The sequence below is a fragment of the Montipora foliosa genome, chromosome 2 (assembly GCF_036669935.1).
Source record: "Montipora foliosa isolate CH-2021 chromosome 2, ASM3666993v2, whole genome shotgun sequence".
Classification (NCBI taxonomy): Eukaryota; Metazoa; Cnidaria; class Anthozoa; order Scleractinia; family Acroporidae; genus Montipora; species Montipora foliosa.
In genome coordinates, this window is record NC_090870.1 from 14,070,386 (window position 1) to 14,087,885 (window position 17,500).

The window sequence follows — 17,500 nt, forward strand, 5'->3', positions numbered from 1 at the left end:
TACAACAGCAGCAACACATGAAGAATTTCAATCCCAGGTTGCAAGTATGGAAGGTGGATTCGATACGGGACTCACGTTGAGACAGCCATCAACGGAAACGGAAGGAAGCAAGCAAAAAAGCGTGTTACAGGTGTGCGACTGTAGGACATTTTGGGCGTGATCCCAATTGTCCTGCCAGAGGAAAAACGGAGGTGCCGACCACTTTGTCCTCCAGTGTAAAGTGAATTCATCGAAACTTACTACATATTAGTCCAGACATAGTGGGAAGTAAAAAGATAGAAAGAAGAAAGTCAGGTATGTGCAAGATGTAGATAAGAGAGGTGAGATAGAGGATGAGTACGCATTCATTGTGAAATCAGTGTCACAACCTGGAAAAATTGAAGGGTCCATTGGTGGCATTTTAGTTGATTTTGTGATAGACTCTGGAGCGAGCACAAATGTTACCAAGAGAAAATGAGGGGACAGAGAGGGAGGCGAAAGTTATTTTTAGACGAGCGGAAGTCTTTGTTCTAGCGGAATTCTGTCTTCCGAGTCGTCCGCATGCAGTCTTGCCTCGCTCTCAGGTTCTTAGTGAAAAGAGAAAACGGCAGCGAACGTGGAAGGCTGATGAATATTTATATTCATCATGTCTTTTCAAAAGGCAATATAAAGGCATTTAGACTTCCCTCGTGCTTTTGGCGGCTTTCCTTTTGTGTTGTTGTTCTTGTTGTTTGACGCGGTCTTCCTCGCGCTTTTACCTTTTGCACGTCTTCCCTTTTGGGTGCCAGAGCTCACTTTTGCTTTGGCTTTCTCGGAATTTCTTTTTTCTTTTCTGTTGCCTAAATATGTTAAGGCTTCCTCAGTGTGATCGTCATCCGACTGTTGATCGCTAACATCGCTGTCGTTGTGCCATGAACTGTCGCCCTCGCTATTCGTTTCTTACTCGCGTTCTCCATTTAATTCGCTAATGTCAGCCAGCGAGTCATTCGTGTCCACAGAAATAGTAGAGCATATTTCCCAGCTGGAATTATCAGACCAGAAAAACCCTTTACCGCGTTTCTGAAAGTCGTTTCCATCGACATGCTTTAAGTCCACTTCGTCCGCCATTACATGAAATATTTGCTTTTCTTTCAAACAACAGACTGAGGTTGGCCTGCATGCGGACGTCTAGGAAGACAGACTCCCGCTAGAACAAAGACTTCCTTTCGTCTACAAATAACTTTCGTGAGCATGACATATCCTTAGGGCTGTACTGGGAGCCTTCCTCTCTGTCCCCTCATTTTCTCTTGATGTTACTGACAAACACTTGTGGTGAAAGCTTAAGAAAGAAAAGATTGAGTGTGTGTCTGAGAAGAGTAACAAGAAGCTTTATCCTTATGGTAGTAAACAGCTGCTAGAAGTACTAGTGAGATAATGAGATGCACTAACAAATTAGGTGAAACTGAAGTCAAAGCTGAATTTGTTGTCATTGATGGCGAAGAAAAAGTACTGTTAGGAAGAGAAACCGCTTTAGTAATACCGGTATGCAGTAGGGTGTGTTACAGCTTGGTGTCCCAGTGTATTTAGTAAATTATGAAGAAGAAATCTTGCATGACTACAAGAAAATCTTTGAAGGTGTAGGAAAATCGAGAGGCTACTAAGTAAAGTTGCATGTGGATCCAAAAGTACCTGCTGTGGCACAGCCAGTCAGACACACCCCATTTAGTGTCCGCGAGAAAGTCAAGGAGAAGATTGAAGAGCTTATTGCCATGGATATAATAGAACCTGTAGAAGGCGTAACTCCCGGGGTTAGTCCAGTTGTGGTAGTGCCGAAACTAAATAATGAAATACGCCTGTGTCTAGATTTCAGAAGGGCAAATGAGAACGTTACCCAATACCCACAGCAGATGAAGTACTCCACAACCTCAACCAAAGCACGGTGTTAAGCAAACTTGACTTGAATTGGGGTCATCATCAGTTGAAACTTCACCCTAATTCCCGGAGTATCACAACATTCACGACCCATTGTGGACAGTATCCCTACAAACACCTCATGTTTGGAATTACGTCAGCCCCGGAGGTGTACCAACGTGTCATTCAGCAAGCATTACCATGTTGTGAACGCATGGGTAACATCGCAGACCACAAAATAGACTGCAACGAGTCCGACAGAGATTGAAAAAGAAGAATCTGACATTGAATGCTAAGAAATGCAAATTTTACATGACCAAGATGGTGTTCATGGGACGCTTGCTAACCGATAAAGGCATCGGACCGAACGAAGAAGTGCGAGCCATCGTTGATGCCAGACAGCCACAAAATGCTTTGGAAGTCAGACATTTCTTGGGACTAGCAAATTACAATGCTCTACTTATCCCAGACTTTGTCACGGTCGCAGAACTGTTATGCAGATTAACCAAAAAAAAGGTGTCCGTTTTTAATTTGAAAATGAGCAGAGGAAGGCATTCACTGAGCTTAAGAAAAGGCTGTCAAGTGCAGAAACTCTAGGATATTTCGACAAAAATGCCAAGACACTAATTGTAACAGATGCAAGTCCAGTAGGTCTAGGCGCAGTCCTCATTCAAGAGCATCACGGGGTGAAGAGATTTATCAGTTATGCAAGTAAGAGACTAAGCAACGTGGAAAAGCGTTATTCACAGACGCAGAAAGAGCCCTTAGCTATTTTTCGGGCGTGTGAGCGTTTCATGGAATGTCCATATAGATATGATATCTAAGAAAATTGCATCTGGCATTGGAGCCCTGAAGCGCTGTCGGCCTTTTGTTCCTCAGACTACGCTGCAGTCTATTTACAACGCCTTTATTCAACCTTATTTTGATTACTGCAGTGAGGTCTGGGGTCATTGTGGCGCTACTTTGGCAAATAAGCTCCAAATTTTGCAAAACCGTGCGGCTCGTATTCTAACCTTTTCTAGTTACGATTCTAGTTCTGGCCCCTTATTTGAACAGCTAGACTGGAAAGGGTTGGATACGCAACGTCAAATGCAAGTGACCGTTATGGTCTATAAGTCGCTACATGGCCTTGCTCCTAACTATCTTAGCTCTCTTTTCACTCAAAGAAATATCTCTTATAATTTGAGGGACAATGAGGACAAACTGGTTATTCCACTGCCCCGCACTAACTTTCTTAAAAACAGTTTTAGGTACAATGGTGCGATCATCTGGAATAACCTTCCCCTGGAACTGCGGCAAAGCAGAAACTATCAATAGTTTTCGAAGGGGTTGTCACAATTTTTTTGCTTGACCATTTATACACGGCATTCTTGTAAAGCAGGTTTATTAAGTTCTTCGGGGGTGGGGATAATTTATACATATTTTAATATTTTAGCTTTATTTACGATCAAACTTTATACTTTTAGATAGATATATTACAGCTTGTAGTGTTGTTATGCCTGATGAATTCACCGTGTCTAAATAAACTTATTACTCCATGTGTTCTTGTATGGAACTGAATTCGAACTGTACACAGTCCACAAACCGCTATCGGCGATTTACTCTGGCAGATCAAAGCCTTGTGCACGGATTGAGCGGTGGGTCCTGCGATTGCAACCCTACAAGTTCAAAGTAAAGTACCTGCCAGGAGGGCAAAACATTGCCGATCCATTATCACATTTCTCTCAAACCAAGGGACCTGCAAAAACACCATCACCCCACGAAATTCCTGATGCCTTTGTCAAATTTTTGGCAGTTACTGCCACTCCTAAAGCTATGACAAGGCGTGAGATTGAGGAAGCCTCAACAGAAGATGAAGAGTTTATCGAGTCACGAGGATGCATAAATAAAGGGATCTGGAAAGGAGACAAGCTGAAGCAGTATTTACTTGTAAGCGGGGAGCTGTTTGTTATCTGGAAGTTAGCCCTTAGAGCCACCCGAATACTGTGTCTCGTCCATGAAGGACATCCCAGAATCGTCAGTATGTAGCAAAGATTGCGGTCAAAAGTATGGTGGCCTGGAATTGACAGACAAGCTGAGAGGTTTTGCAAAACCTGTCATGGCTGCCAGCTTGTAAGCCGCTCAGTCCAGCCAGAGCCGATCAAATCAACTCATGTCCATGGCAAGACCTGGCCATTGATTTGTTAGGTCCACTACCGTCCGGAGACTCTGTACTAATCGTAGTTGATTACTTCAACAGAGTTTATGAGATTGGTATAATGCGGTCCACGACATCCGAGAAAAATTATCGAACGTTTGGAGGAGATTTTCACAACCCATGGTTTCCCACTGTCAGTGACCAGTGATAATGGACCACAGTTCCATTCAAACGTCTTTAAGCGATACGTGGAAGATTGCGGTGTAGAACACCAGAAGACCACTCCTTTATAGCCCCAAGAGAATGGGGAGGTCGAAAGACCAAACAGGTCTCTTTTGAAAAGGTTGAGAATGAGACAAGCTGAAGGAAACGATTGGAAGGAGGAAATGCGCAAATGAGCTGAACTGGGTGAACAAGATTGCCAGAAATTGATGGAAAGTGGAAGTGATAGCAAGCAAGGTCTGTGACAGAGACTTTAGAATGAAGGCAAAAGCAGAGGTGTATGCGGACAAGAAGAGAAATGCTACAGATTCGCACCTCAGTACAGGTGACCAAGTTGTCTACACCAAAACGGGAAACAGTGTTGTTATTGAATCACCCGATGCCGTTCAACTGAAGCGGAACAACACCCATGTAAAGAAGTACGAACAGGAAATAGCAGGGCAGGATGAGAAGACCCCGCTACCTTTCTACACTGTCCCAACAGAATCTGCATCAGAACAAGAAACGGCCAAATGCCGTGTGTTTTTAAGTTACCAGAAAAGTTTTAAGATTCCGTTATGATGTGATTGTTTATTTCTGAGATTGTTTATTGCTTCACAACAAGGCCTAAACATTTTACACTTTCACTTGAGGTTGACAACATTTCCACGTTTAGATTTTCATCCTCACGTAGCTATTTCATTGCTGACTCTTTTTAACCAGGAAAAGAAGATATGCAGTGTTTGTAAAATACGCTTTACCGTACGCAAAGTCAGGAGGTTATTAAAAGCATGGCATATTGAATTCTGTTATGTATTATTTGTCTTTAAGAATCCGGCTTTGGGACACAACAGTAACCATGCATTTTTCAGAGATGATTAATTAAGCTTCAATTTTCAAAAGAACGCCACACATTGCTTGTATTTTAACGCAGTTGTTAAGATCTGCTGTTCCCGCTTATTCACAAACCGCACAAAAATACCTCAAAATTTGTAGGCACCGTCCTTGAAGCGATAAATTTTAGCCCAGCGGACTATTTGCTTCCCAAAAGCTAAAAATTGTAAATATATTTATTCCACAAACGCAATTAAGCACTCTGGTTTGGGAATCTTTTAGAAGATGTTATAGTATTTTGATCGTTTCCACACACCCAGAAAAGGTCAGTGGATTGCATGATGAAATTTTGTATGCAACATTTAGTGCCCCTGCGTCTTGTCCAGAACTACTCTTTTGTTTTTAAAGTACCTGGTTGACTTTGCAGTGAACTTATAAATTCCTTCAACCAAAATTTGGCTTTCAGATTCTGATTTCTTTCTTTCTTTAGTTATTCATTTATTTATTTACTTTACTTTGTAAGCAGCCGATGCAGTGAAAGGAGAACAAGTTGGGGAAAGACGGCGCAGGAACTCAGATTCATTTATTTTCCTCAAATCAAAGGAAATCCACAGGACAAAGATGAAACTAGAGCAGTCAGAAAACAAGTGGAATTTTGAAAGGCAATTGCTTCAACAGGAAAATGAAAAACTTCAAATGTCGAACAAGCAGACGGAGGAAGGAGGTGAGAATGCTCACTTTGTAAAGCAGTGTAAAGATTGACACTCTAGGGCAAGTCTTGAATGCAGGCATTATTACTGAAAAAGAAAATGCTGACAGTCCAAAGCGATTTCGGATTTGCCGGGTTCCCGAACAACGTTGTCAAATAACTCTCACTCCACTAGCCAATTGCTTCCCACCCCCTCTATCTATTTGGTGTTGTTCAATTTCTAATATATGTACATGTCATCAAAAGTAGTCTATTTGCACATTAGCTTGGACCTCATTCAAGTCACAAAGCGCTTAAGGTAATGAAGTGAGTTGTAGTATCATACAGAACAATAATCATTACATCACGCCGTATCCCACAGCCGCGCCCGGCCTTAGGTGTTGTTCCTGAACTCCCTGCAGTATTTCCATCGCTAAAACTAAACAGATCATTCCGTGTCTACCACATTTCCTGTTACTGAATGAACATTCAAGTAGACCCGACGAGATCTAGCCTCGCCTCTGCCATGTTGAATTCGAAAATAAGGCTGTGCGCGGTTGTGGGCTACGGTGTTAAAATTTTTCTCCCCAGTCTTCCAAATTACGTCACCAGATCACCTAGGAATGGGTTAAGGGTAAATCTATTTCAAAACACAAAAGCATCTTTGTCGGGAATATGAAACCAAAACGACAAAGGACATGTAGCTTCTGACAGAAATAGATATATGAATCATTCTAGTTGATCAGTTAATCGGTCTATCCAGGACAACGGCTGTTTCTGTTTATTCTCAGCTGGCAAGGAGGAACAAGAACGTGACATCGAAAATATCAGACTCTGTGAACTGTGATTAGGGACTTCTCAGAAATTAGCAAGTGGGAGTGGAAAACAGGGAAGGGTCACAGTTTTTTGAGCCCATCAAAAGGGAGGGCAATGAAAAAAAATTGCAAAAGAGAGAGGGTCACGAGAAATTAAGCAATTTTGGTCATAAAGTTATACTTTGATATTATGCTTTTATACCATGCCATAGAAAATACAGCCAATCAGAAATCAGGAAAGCTGTTATATATTCGTCAGTATTCCATGGGGCCTTCCCAGCGATAAGTGCAATTCAGCCGTATCACACCCAACCTTCCCACCGTGCCTTGCTGGCCGCTGTATTAACTATGGCACGGCATAAAATATTGGTGGGAGGCGCGGTGGCCTCATGGTTAGTGCGCTCGACTCCGGATCGAGTGGTCCGGGTTCGGGTCCTGGCAGGGGACATTGTGTTGTGTTCTTGGGCAAGACACTTTACTCTCACGGTGCCTCTCTCCACCCAGGTGTATAAATGGGTACCAGCGTAATGCTGGGGGTAACCCTGCGATGGACTAGCATCCCATCCAGGGGGGAGTATAAAAATACTCCTAGTCGCTTCATGTTACTGAAACCGGAGATAAGCGCCGGCCTGATGAGCCTTCTGGCTCGTAAGCAGAGACTTTTACGGCATAAAATAGCTATGCAACCCTTTCTCGTGTTGTACAGTCGAATATTCCACTTGCCAATTGTATTTTCTTGGTATACACACTCGCCTAAAGGCTCGTGCATACCAAGATACTGTGGAAGGGGCGGTGGCCTCATGGTCAGTGTACTCAACTCCGGAGCGAGTGGTCTGGGTTTGGGTCCTGGCCGGGGACATTGTGTTGTGTTCTTGGGCAAGACACTTTACTCCTACGGTGCCTCTCTTCACCCAGGTGTATAAATGGGTACCGGCGAAATGCTGGCGGTAACCCTGTGATGGACTAGCATCCCATCCAGGGGGGAGTTCCTTAGTGCTAAGGAAACCAGGGATAAGCACCGGCGTGTTGGGTCAATAGCTCGGAAAGCACCTCATACCAAGATACCAAGAAAATACAAGCGGTTCATATCCGATACCCAGATTCTCTTCATTTTATGCAAGGTGCTCCAGGCTAGAGCTTTCCTCACTTTAATTTCCTTCACCGCGGATGCTATCCAGGCACCGAATTACTTGAAGTCTTGGACTACCTCCAGCTTTGTACCCCCGAGCAATTTCAACTCAACATCGCCTGAGTTGAACGGCATGACTTGTCTCTTCTTCGCCTTCAGCTGCAGGCCGATCCTCCTGCAGAAACGCTCGACTTCTGTAATCAGTAGTGCTGGGTGCTCTGCTGTGTCTGAGGCCAGCGCAATGTTGTCAGCGAAGTTGAAATCGGTGATCATCTTGGCCGGAACTCATCGACTGGCACGCTCCACTAGCGTGAAGCCAAACTCGTCCTCTTTCCCATCAATAGCACAGCGAAGTGCATAGTCCAGCGCCACAATGAAGAGAAATGGCGCCAAAGCGTCGCTCTGAAGTACCCCTGCAAGTATCTCGAAGGTATTTGTATTTCCTTCAGGCGTCCTCACCTTGGCCCACGTCTGCGACTACGTTGCTGCGATGGCAGTCACCAACTTCTGAGGCACTCAATGAGTCTCCCACGAGTGATGGTATTGAAGGCCTTCTTGAAGACGATGAACGTGAGCACACAGCTTAGGTTGTTAGCTGTGACACCTTCCAGAAGCCGTCTCAATACCATGATCTGGCCAACTGTCGTCCGTTTCTGCCTGAAGCCATTCTGTGGTGTTCTAAGTAGTGGGTCGAGCACTTGTCTAATCCTGTTAAGCAGCATTCTGTTGAACAGCTTCATGACCAGAGAGATCAGGCTGATGCCTCTGTAGTTGTCGGGTTTTGTTAGATCCCCCGTCTTCGGCACAGGTACAATGATAAGGGTTTTCCACCTCTCAGGAAGATCGCCAGAAGTGTAGGCCTTGTTGATGAAACCTAACACAATGTCATCAAGACCAGCATACTTCAGAAACTCCAGTGTAATGCCGTCCTCACCGCACGCCTTCCCACACTTAACCACTTTCTTAGCCTTGGCATACTGAGCCTCTGTGAAGGGGCCATCGACTATGTTGAGGGTGTCGAAGACTTGGTTTATTGGAGAGTCTCCCTCGCTTTTCACTGGAGGGCTGCTCAACAAGTTGCTGAAGTGGGAATGCCATAACTGCACTCGCTCCTCTGGGCTGCTAGCTTTGAGTTTCGGCGACTGAGAGCTGCTACGACCAGAGGTGCCGTTAATCAACTTCCAAGCGGCACCATGCTGCGAGCTCCTGTGGGCATTCTCCACCCCTTTTACCTTGCTGATTAGCTCCTCTTGGTCGATTGTGGCATAGACGTCATACAATGACTGTTTCTTCCCCTTGTACTCCTCACGCAGCTGCTTGTTCTTGTTGTCAGCCAGGTAAGTGCAATATGCCTCTTCCATCTCTTCTATTACTTTCTCTTCTCTCTGGTCAAGATACATCACTTTCTTCTTTTGTCTGGGTACCTTTCTCAAGCACTGCTCTGCTGCTTCAGCACTAGACTGGACAAACTTGTCGTAGTCTGATGTAGACTGGTCCAAGAGTTTGTTTTTCAGCGCTTGAAATCTATTTTTCACTTGAACAGCTTAGCGAGCTTGAATGTTCTCATCTGCTGCCAAGTCACTCCAAATGTATCTCACAGCTTTGGTTCTTGCGACTGGCTTGGACTTGCGCAGTCTTAGTGATACATTGGCTGTGGTCCGAGAACAGGAAGCTGAAGGAACTATAAGCCTCACAGTTTGTCACAGTCCTCCTCCACTTTGCTCTGACCAGGATGTAGTCGAGATGGTGGCAGGTTTCTTGTGGTAACTGCCATGTCCAAAGTTTTCCTTTACGCTTCTTGACTGAGGGGGCTAGCAGCAAGCAGCTGGTGATCCTCCAGGATCTCCAGTAGCCTCTGCCCGTTGTCATTGGTTGAGCTGTTGTAGGTGACCGGGCAACATCAGGGCCTAATCGAGCGTTCGCATCCATAAGCACCACAAGGAAATCGTGTGGGACTACACCCTCAATTGCAGAATGCAGTTGACTGTAGTATGCGGTCTTGCATTCGACGTCAGCAGTTTCCGTTGGGTCATACGCCGCAATTGGTGTCAGGGCAGGATTACCCCTAAATTGGGCCTTGAGTATCCGGTCGGACAGGCGTTCTACACTGATGAATAGATCTTGCGCCATCCTTCCTAGTGTGATCCCAACGCCACCGTTTGCTGCTTTCTCTTCGTTCTCCCAGGCTGAGGCTGTATACAGTGTGTACCCAAATGGCTCCGAGTAGCTGTTCACCTCGTCCTTCCTTTCCTTGCTATGCTTCCACCTGGTCTCCTAGATCCTACAAATCTCAAATTCCGTGTTGCTGTAGCTTCCTACAGAGCTCTTGCTGCTACTGACATCGGCCATTTTAGGAGTCCGTGTGTTAAAGGTACTGATACGCAGAGAATGTTTGCATCTCAGGTTCCATTGCCTGGTTGTCGCTTCTCTCCGCACTTGATCGTAAGGCTCTCCCCCCTCTTGCGAGTTTACGGGAACACCTTCATGCTGCCCCAAAGGGCCAACATGGACTTCAGCAATGCTCCTGGGGACTCCCGACCTTTGAAGTATAGAATTTGTGCTTTTGATTCCTTACACGGCTCAAACCAGGCAAGGCTCACCAGTCCTCTTGCCAAGGTGTATTTGCCCCCAGGGGAACTCTGGGAGCTTTAAGGGAATACCCACCCCGAGCACAACTCTACATTACTGTATTAGCTCACTGTGCGCAATGACAGCTCCCCGGTGGATTGGGTGGCTCCTTCACCTTTGTGGACCCGTGGGTGTGCTTGAGTGTGCATCCTATGTATCTGACCGAGCTCTCTGCCTGGAGATGACATTGAGCCCATGAAGGAGACCAGTTAACATGAGCTATTAGGACACACACCCCCGGCGCTAAGCTGAAAGCGAGACTGTGCAAAACAAAAGCCAGGCAAAGCAAAAGCCAGGGCAAAGCAAGAAATAAGCGAAACACCATCCACACGAAAAGATGAGTTTAACTCATTTATTTCCGCAGAGATTACAACATTTTCGGGCACAAATTCTGCGGGAATTGCTCGGAGGTGAATAGCAAAGGATATCCGGAGTTTGAGTAGCCAATCAGCGCGCGAGTTCAACACTATCCTCTGTTTTAGTATCTACTAAAAACTATTATCATCCTATTGAGCCAAAAGCTCAAAAACCTGGTCCTGTTTTTCCAACAGAGATATCACTTGCATGTTACATGTAGGTTCGCGTTATTAAAAATACTGAAACACTTTTCTTTTACCACTGTAAAACAAATTTGGAGCCATTATTTATCCGGGGGTGGGGGGGGGGGGGAGATTAGTGAATTTTAGCATGAGTTCCAAGGGAGGGTCAAGACATTTCAATCCCTTACCTTGGGAGGGTCATTCTTGCCGCTTTACTAAAAATCTTCACCCCTCCCCCCCTTCCCCCTGCTAATTTCTGACAAGTCCCTTAATGCGAACGAAAATCCTCAGAATCACACCAACATATCAAAATTTTACTCTTGAAAGTTTTCTGCTATTTTTTTGCATAGAAAACCTCTCAAGTTAAGTTGGTTGAATTTTAGTGGATTGAGAGTGAATTTACTGTCGGTCTCCTTGATTTTTAACTGGAAATCTCTGTTAGTTTTTTATGACCTCCAACTGTAAATATAGGGAAGGCTTGTTTTAGGCGACGAGGGGATACAAGATTTATTTCCAGAAATATTTACCAATTACATGAGGTAACTAAAAAGAAACAAGAGTACTTTCCATGTGGATGACTTACAGGCGCCCTTGAAAAACAGAGGGTGTTTGCCAGTGAAATAATAGAATAAAAATGCCGGAATTCCAACGTGGTAGAACCAATCACAAATTTACTTCATACACATCAACAGTTAAGAAGGAAAATTGCGCGAAACACTACCTGAGCATATCTCTCATAAATAGTTTTCAAACATGTGGTGAGACGGCCATGTTGGTGTATAAATCAACAGCAAATTATGGCTCATGTTTTGCATTATAATAGGGTCAAATTCCCAAAAGACTTTTTTCTCTGTTGTTCTGTGCACCAACATGGCTGCTGTGACGTCAAGTGAAAACCATCTATAGGATCAATCTCTGAACGACAAAATAAGAAAGAATGGACGACAGGACGTTGTCAAAGAAACAAACAAATGTGGAAAGCGAATTGTACAACATTGCTGAGCATGGGTTCTTTAAATAGGTCTAAAGGCATTATTTTCTCTTTTGCTGAATATGCATTGCATCGTTAGTTTTAAGTGAAGACCAGTTTGCTTGCACTATTCGCCTGTTTGTTTTTTTCTTGTTTTCTACATTAAAATGGTGGGTCGATTCGCTGATTTAGAGTCGGATAAGATTGCCTTGAAAGCTGCCTATGAGGAGATTTGTCAAAGAGACTATGCAAAGGGAAATGTACCTTATGATATCAGCTTTTATTAAAAACTGGATCATTGGATAATGCATTTCTAGTGTTTTGATTGGCTTAGCCACCATGGTATATGAGCTATTATACCATGCTCTACAAATATCCATAATTTGTGAGATTTTTTTTAGTAAAACAGTTATTCCACTCGCACTCGTTGAATATGAGATGATTATAGCCACGTCGGCTATGTAATGCGCGCTCGTGGAATAATTGTTAATTGTTTAAGCCCCGCTTTCTACTTTTCCGATTAACGCTGGCAACATTTTTCAAGAAATCCGAGAATGATTGTCCAGTGTTCAACTGGATTGCATGTGGAAATAAATGACAATACTGAACTTCATTTTTATAAATCAACTTATTTAGATGAAATTGCTCCCGAATTGCCCAGTGAGTTAGAAAAAGAACTGAATCTTGAGGTAAGGATTGCCTTATCAAGTATAATAAGTAAAATAAGGAGTACAGCTTCAGTTCTTTTAGCCTGCGTAGCAAGCGCTAAAAGTGGAGGGAAGAGGGAGGAAGAGAGAGTGCTAAAATGGAAGGGGACATTTAGTCCTTGCTACGCAGGCTACAGTTGTTTAAACAACAAGCATCGTAAGTTATGAGGCAGAGAAGACAGCTTAAGCAAGGACAACGACCACAGCTACGAGAAAATATTCGTGAAATAATATTTTCTGTTCTGATAACTTCGCAATTAATCCAGAAAGTGTGTATCAACCCTCCAGAAATAAAATTGGTATAAATATTTGTGGAGAAAATTGAGAATTTATTATCAGGTGCTCGCACCTTTCGCATAATAAGCCTCAAATTTGGTCATTTCACGTTGTTCTCAGGATGAAAACGAAAGTGTTGCCATTTGCCCGAACCGTGTCACGCGTGACCATGACCTGCGGCTATTTCGATTCTTTAATACTTCGACTCGCGGAGAAGAGCAGTTATTTCCCTGTGGAACTTCAGACATTTGCATTGAATCTTGAAAGATTTTCTTAAAATTCCCCCGAAAGCGACTGTGTCTTCCCACATGTGGCCACATGTGGGGTTAAGTGATTTTACTTCATAAGACCTTACACATGATTCCGATCATTCTAGTGCAGAAATACTTTCAGGCCTGACGTTAAATCATGAAACGCAAGGATTTCCATGTCAATCAAATAGCAGGCTACCATGTTTTGGCCGCTAACGGCTACAGACAATGCAAAAATTTGAACCATTTGAAAAAGTTTCTAAAAATTAAAAAAAAAAAAAAGGAAAACGAGACGAATGTGAGTATAAAGTGGTCTGCCACAGGTTCCCACTTTTTTGTCCGACTAGGGTGGCTGCATGTCAGGTCAAACCTTGTCCCTAGCCTGACATATGACAGGCTTGTGGCAAAAAATTGTTAGCTGGCTTGCGCGTTCACAGCTTCCGAATATTCAGTGCTAAGTACCATATTTGGAAACCCTCGCTCCAGTTAATTTCCCGCGAGAACATTGGTGGTATTTCGTCTCGGCGTTCTTGCAAACTGATTGGTTGAATGTTTCTCTCTTGTTGTTCCAAATATGGTACTTAGCAAATTGAATATTCGGAAGCTTGTTTCCCAGCACACAAGGGACCGTTACACTTTTCAACCCTTACGAGTTTCTGTTAATATGCAATACCGGAGTTTAGGGCTTTCAGACTTTTGCATATATAATAAGCTGCATTTACACGCTGGATTTTTTAACAAGTAAGTAAATGACGTCACGTTTTCCTAGATCCAACCTTCCAACGTTCAATCGGTCAGTTATGAACTTGAGTAAGCCCGAAACTTACACTCGAAGTGAATAGCCCCTGGATAAAAATCAAAGCTCAAATTGTTTTCCAGTCAGGTGTTAAGCAAATACACTTTCAAAATCTGAAAATCATCATATCATCATATCATATCATATATCTTTATTTACCCTCGGATTTTTAGAGTAGCTTGGTGTAGCTAATTTCTCCGAGCATTTACCCTCCCAACCATGATACATCACAGAAGACAGACCACAACACCGGGAACTACATGCCCTACTCTTTGCGACAAGTGTGCGGGTTCTTTTACGTCCCACAGGATTATGAACATTGAAGGGCTGTGAGACGGGACCTCCGGCTTATCGTCCTTATCCGAGAAGACTAGAGAGTCAAACCATTTGCAGGTGTAATTACAAAGGCAGCACATTCTCCTCAGTTGTTTAAAGACCCTGAGTGTTGGTCCGGCCGGAATTGAACTCACGACCTCCCGCGTAACAGCCCGGTGCTCATGGTGGCAGTGACCTACTCATTTTCATTAGGTAGATGCATAATGAAGTTAAGAGACCTGTGAGGAAATCTTGACAGAAATCCGGTAATCGGGCAGTCTCTGTTCCCTGTCACAAGATAATGAATGATTCTGCATGAAGTTAACCTCGTATAGAACAGCTTTCTCACGGATTACTAAAACTTGATTCCTCATTTCTTGGTCAGACTGGAAAAGAAGTAGTGACAGAACCTTTACACCAAGCTAAACCATCGTCAAAAATAAGGTAAGTAGGAGTTGGCTAGTTTTGTGATACCAGTGTACAGCCGCCACCTCCCCTTAGAAAATGGTATTGGTGGCTGTACACAGGTTAGTTTTTTGGGGGGTAATAATTGTTTTTGTAGTATTTTATTGGTAAACAAGGAAAACGAAAACCGTCGTATTTGTTTGTTTAGCCTTCAAGTTAAGAAAAAATGTAGAGACATAAGGAGAGTTTGAGCGATGGCTCAGATTTCTAATTTCAAGAACGTTCCCTTTAGATGCCGTTAAATGCATAAGTAAGTTTATTTTTCCTGAACGTCTACAACTATACATCTTAGACCTCATCAGAGCGAAAAACATGGCATTGTGGTATGGCACCCCATGTGCTCCGGTATTTCGTTTAAAAATAACTGAAAAGAAATTTTTTTCCCCTAAGGTATTGACTGGGTTGCTCCCTTGATCTCCCTTACTGGAACTCTTATTTTTCCTTAATTTGACTGATTGAAAGAGCTCGACACATCTCAAAAATTCAATTCGAGAATAAACGCCAAAGCCCTTGTGTGCGCTTGTGCAAACTGTAATTCACAGCGATATTTTTTCCTGTACTCACCACAGACTCTTGCTTGGGGTTTTTGATAATTGAAATTCTCATGGAATCCTTAGTACCAGGGGCCCGTTTCTCGAAAGTCCCGAAAACCTTTCGGGCCCGAAAAGCCATTTGTGAAACTGCCAACCGCTTGTTTTGGAAAGCCAACCTTTTAACATGTTTTCAAGGTAACAAAAACAAATCTTACTGTGAAATTTGACGACTTAAATCCTCTCCGTTCTTGAGATACAGAGGGAATTGTGACACCCGAAAATGGCCCGTCAAGTTTCGGGACTTTCGAGAAACGGGCCCCAGGAGCCCATCAGTGGGAGCTTTCCTCTCCCCTTTTACTTTTGGATCGGGTGTTTTGACAGACCTAGTTATTTTTAGAAACACTTTCCCGGGAAACAGCGTTTCCCTGGTTAGGGTTAGCCGTGAAACGTCAAGAAAAGTTAACCGTTTGGGGTGAAAAGGACAAAAAAATAACCGTTACCCGTGAAAAAAACTAAAAGCATTAAGCGTATTTTTTTTTTTTTGGAAAAGTGGAATACTGAGTATTTCTAAATATTTAGAGACTTCAGAGCACTCGACACCGTTTTACCTACATTGCTCTTCTCTTTGATATTCCGTCCCGCTAAGCTTGTCTGACAAGATAAAACAAGTCCCAAATTACCCCCAGCAAGAGAGGATGGGGTAAATGAACGGATCCCCATGCCCCATCATAGTTTTTAAAATCTATTTTTGGTTTCGCAAAGCTATTTTAAGTTCTTATTCCTAACGCCGTGCATAAAATTTCATTACGTCATTATGACTGGCCAATCTGGTGCCTCTCTAAAAATAGCTGTGTAGTTAAAATTAGATTTAAAAAAACTATCATTGGTCCATGTATGGGGGATCTGTTCTCTTACGTCATCCACTCTTGTCCCCAGGTCGAGGTCTTGGCAAAAATGTAAGTCGTATTCTGATGACCAATGACTTATTCTATTCAATATGTGTACCAAGACGCTACTAACACAGAGAACCCCAAAAAGCAAAAAAAAAGAATTGTTTCATTTTCCACGAGGGACGTTTCTTTGTTTTTCATGCAAGTAAACTGCGACGAAAAAAAAAACCGTTAACCGTGAAAAGGCAAATTTTTTAAGCGTTACTCGTGAAACCTATCCTCTGACTGAGACCTTCACTTTATGGTGTTTTCGTGCAATTACAAAACTCTAGTCGAACCAATGAACCATGTGACATCCTTTGCTAAAGAGGAAGGTGATTATAATTAAGAGTGTTATTTTCACTCTAGGTCACCAAGCATTCCCTCCGAAGTTGATCCATTCCGCACTGACCCAATTGATGAAAGGTAAGCAATTTGAGCTTTTCTTTCTTTTCCCCACTCTCCCTTCTGCTAAAACAAATTGCAAAATTAGTGGAGATACTTCACCTTCTTGGGGCGTTGTTAATTTACCTATTTGTTCGCAGCCCCCCTCCCCCCCCCCCCTTATCAATGTTGCTAGCAATACAAAAATTTGCTGAAAACTGAAACAGTCAACATGGAAAGGGGAAGAGGGAGGGGGGAGGTGGGAAAGATTGGAATTGTAGATACAACGGGTATTGGAAGCTAGAAAAGCTCTTTTTTAACGGGAGTGTCTCACCAATTTTGCAAACTTTTTAGCTGTCTAGCTCGTGTGAGTGAACCAACCGGCTTAAATGAAAATAAAGTGACTGCTACTGTGTAGCTGTCGTTATACTAACTAACTTAAGGGTTCTTAGACTTTTAAATAATGTTTATCTGCGCTATTTGAAATGGGTTCTTAGACTTAAATAATGTTTATCGGCGCTATTTTTAGACAGTCTGCAGTCTGCAAATGCCAGACACCTGTTTAGTTACCCTAAACATCTATAACCATCTTTTGTGATAGACCTCATCAGAGCGAAAAACATGGCATTGTACTATGACCTCCCGAGTGATCGTATTTCGCCTCAAAATAACTGAAATAACATTCTCACACCCCTAAGGTCTGCACTGGTTTGCACAGTTTTTGTTGCTCTTACTCCTTGCTCTCCAAACAGCTCACTGGCTAGCTCGTGGGAATGAACTAACCAGCTTAGCTGAGAATAAATTGACTGACACAGTGTACCTGTTGGTGACTTTCTGTTCATAACATCATTGATGCCTCGGAGTGTTTTCTTTTTCCTCACAGGTCGCTTTCCTACTTCATGCCTCCTGAGAGAGAGCCAGTATTGCGCTTGAGTGACCTGGTAAGGATTGGATTTATCAAATATATATATGTTATTTACCGGCCGGGAGGTCCGTATAGGGAAAAACTATGGCCGAGGTCTCGAGTACGGCCC

The 17,500-nt window shown here is 43.2% G+C and overlaps 1 protein-coding gene across 2 annotated transcripts in view; it reads left to right on the top strand.

Annotated features, from left to right (window-relative positions):
- LOC137992511 (uncharacterized) overlaps positions 1-17,500 on the top strand; it is a 75,665-nt gene that overhangs the window by 11,967 nt on the left and 46,198 nt on the right. Inside the window, exons 4-8 of one of the 2 annotated variants that reach the window (XM_068837880.1) lie at positions 5,565-5,765; positions 12,447-12,499; positions 14,541-14,599; positions 16,452-16,508; positions 17,350-17,407. In XM_068837880.1, the coding sequence (XP_068693981.1) occupies positions 5,565-5,765; positions 12,447-12,499; positions 14,541-14,599; positions 16,452-16,508; positions 17,350-17,407 (428 nt within the window). The remainder of the gene's footprint in view (positions 1-5,564; positions 5,766-12,446; positions 12,500-14,540; positions 14,600-16,451; positions 16,509-17,349; positions 17,408-17,500) is intronic. The other variant, XM_068837881.1, reaches the window with a different exon arrangement.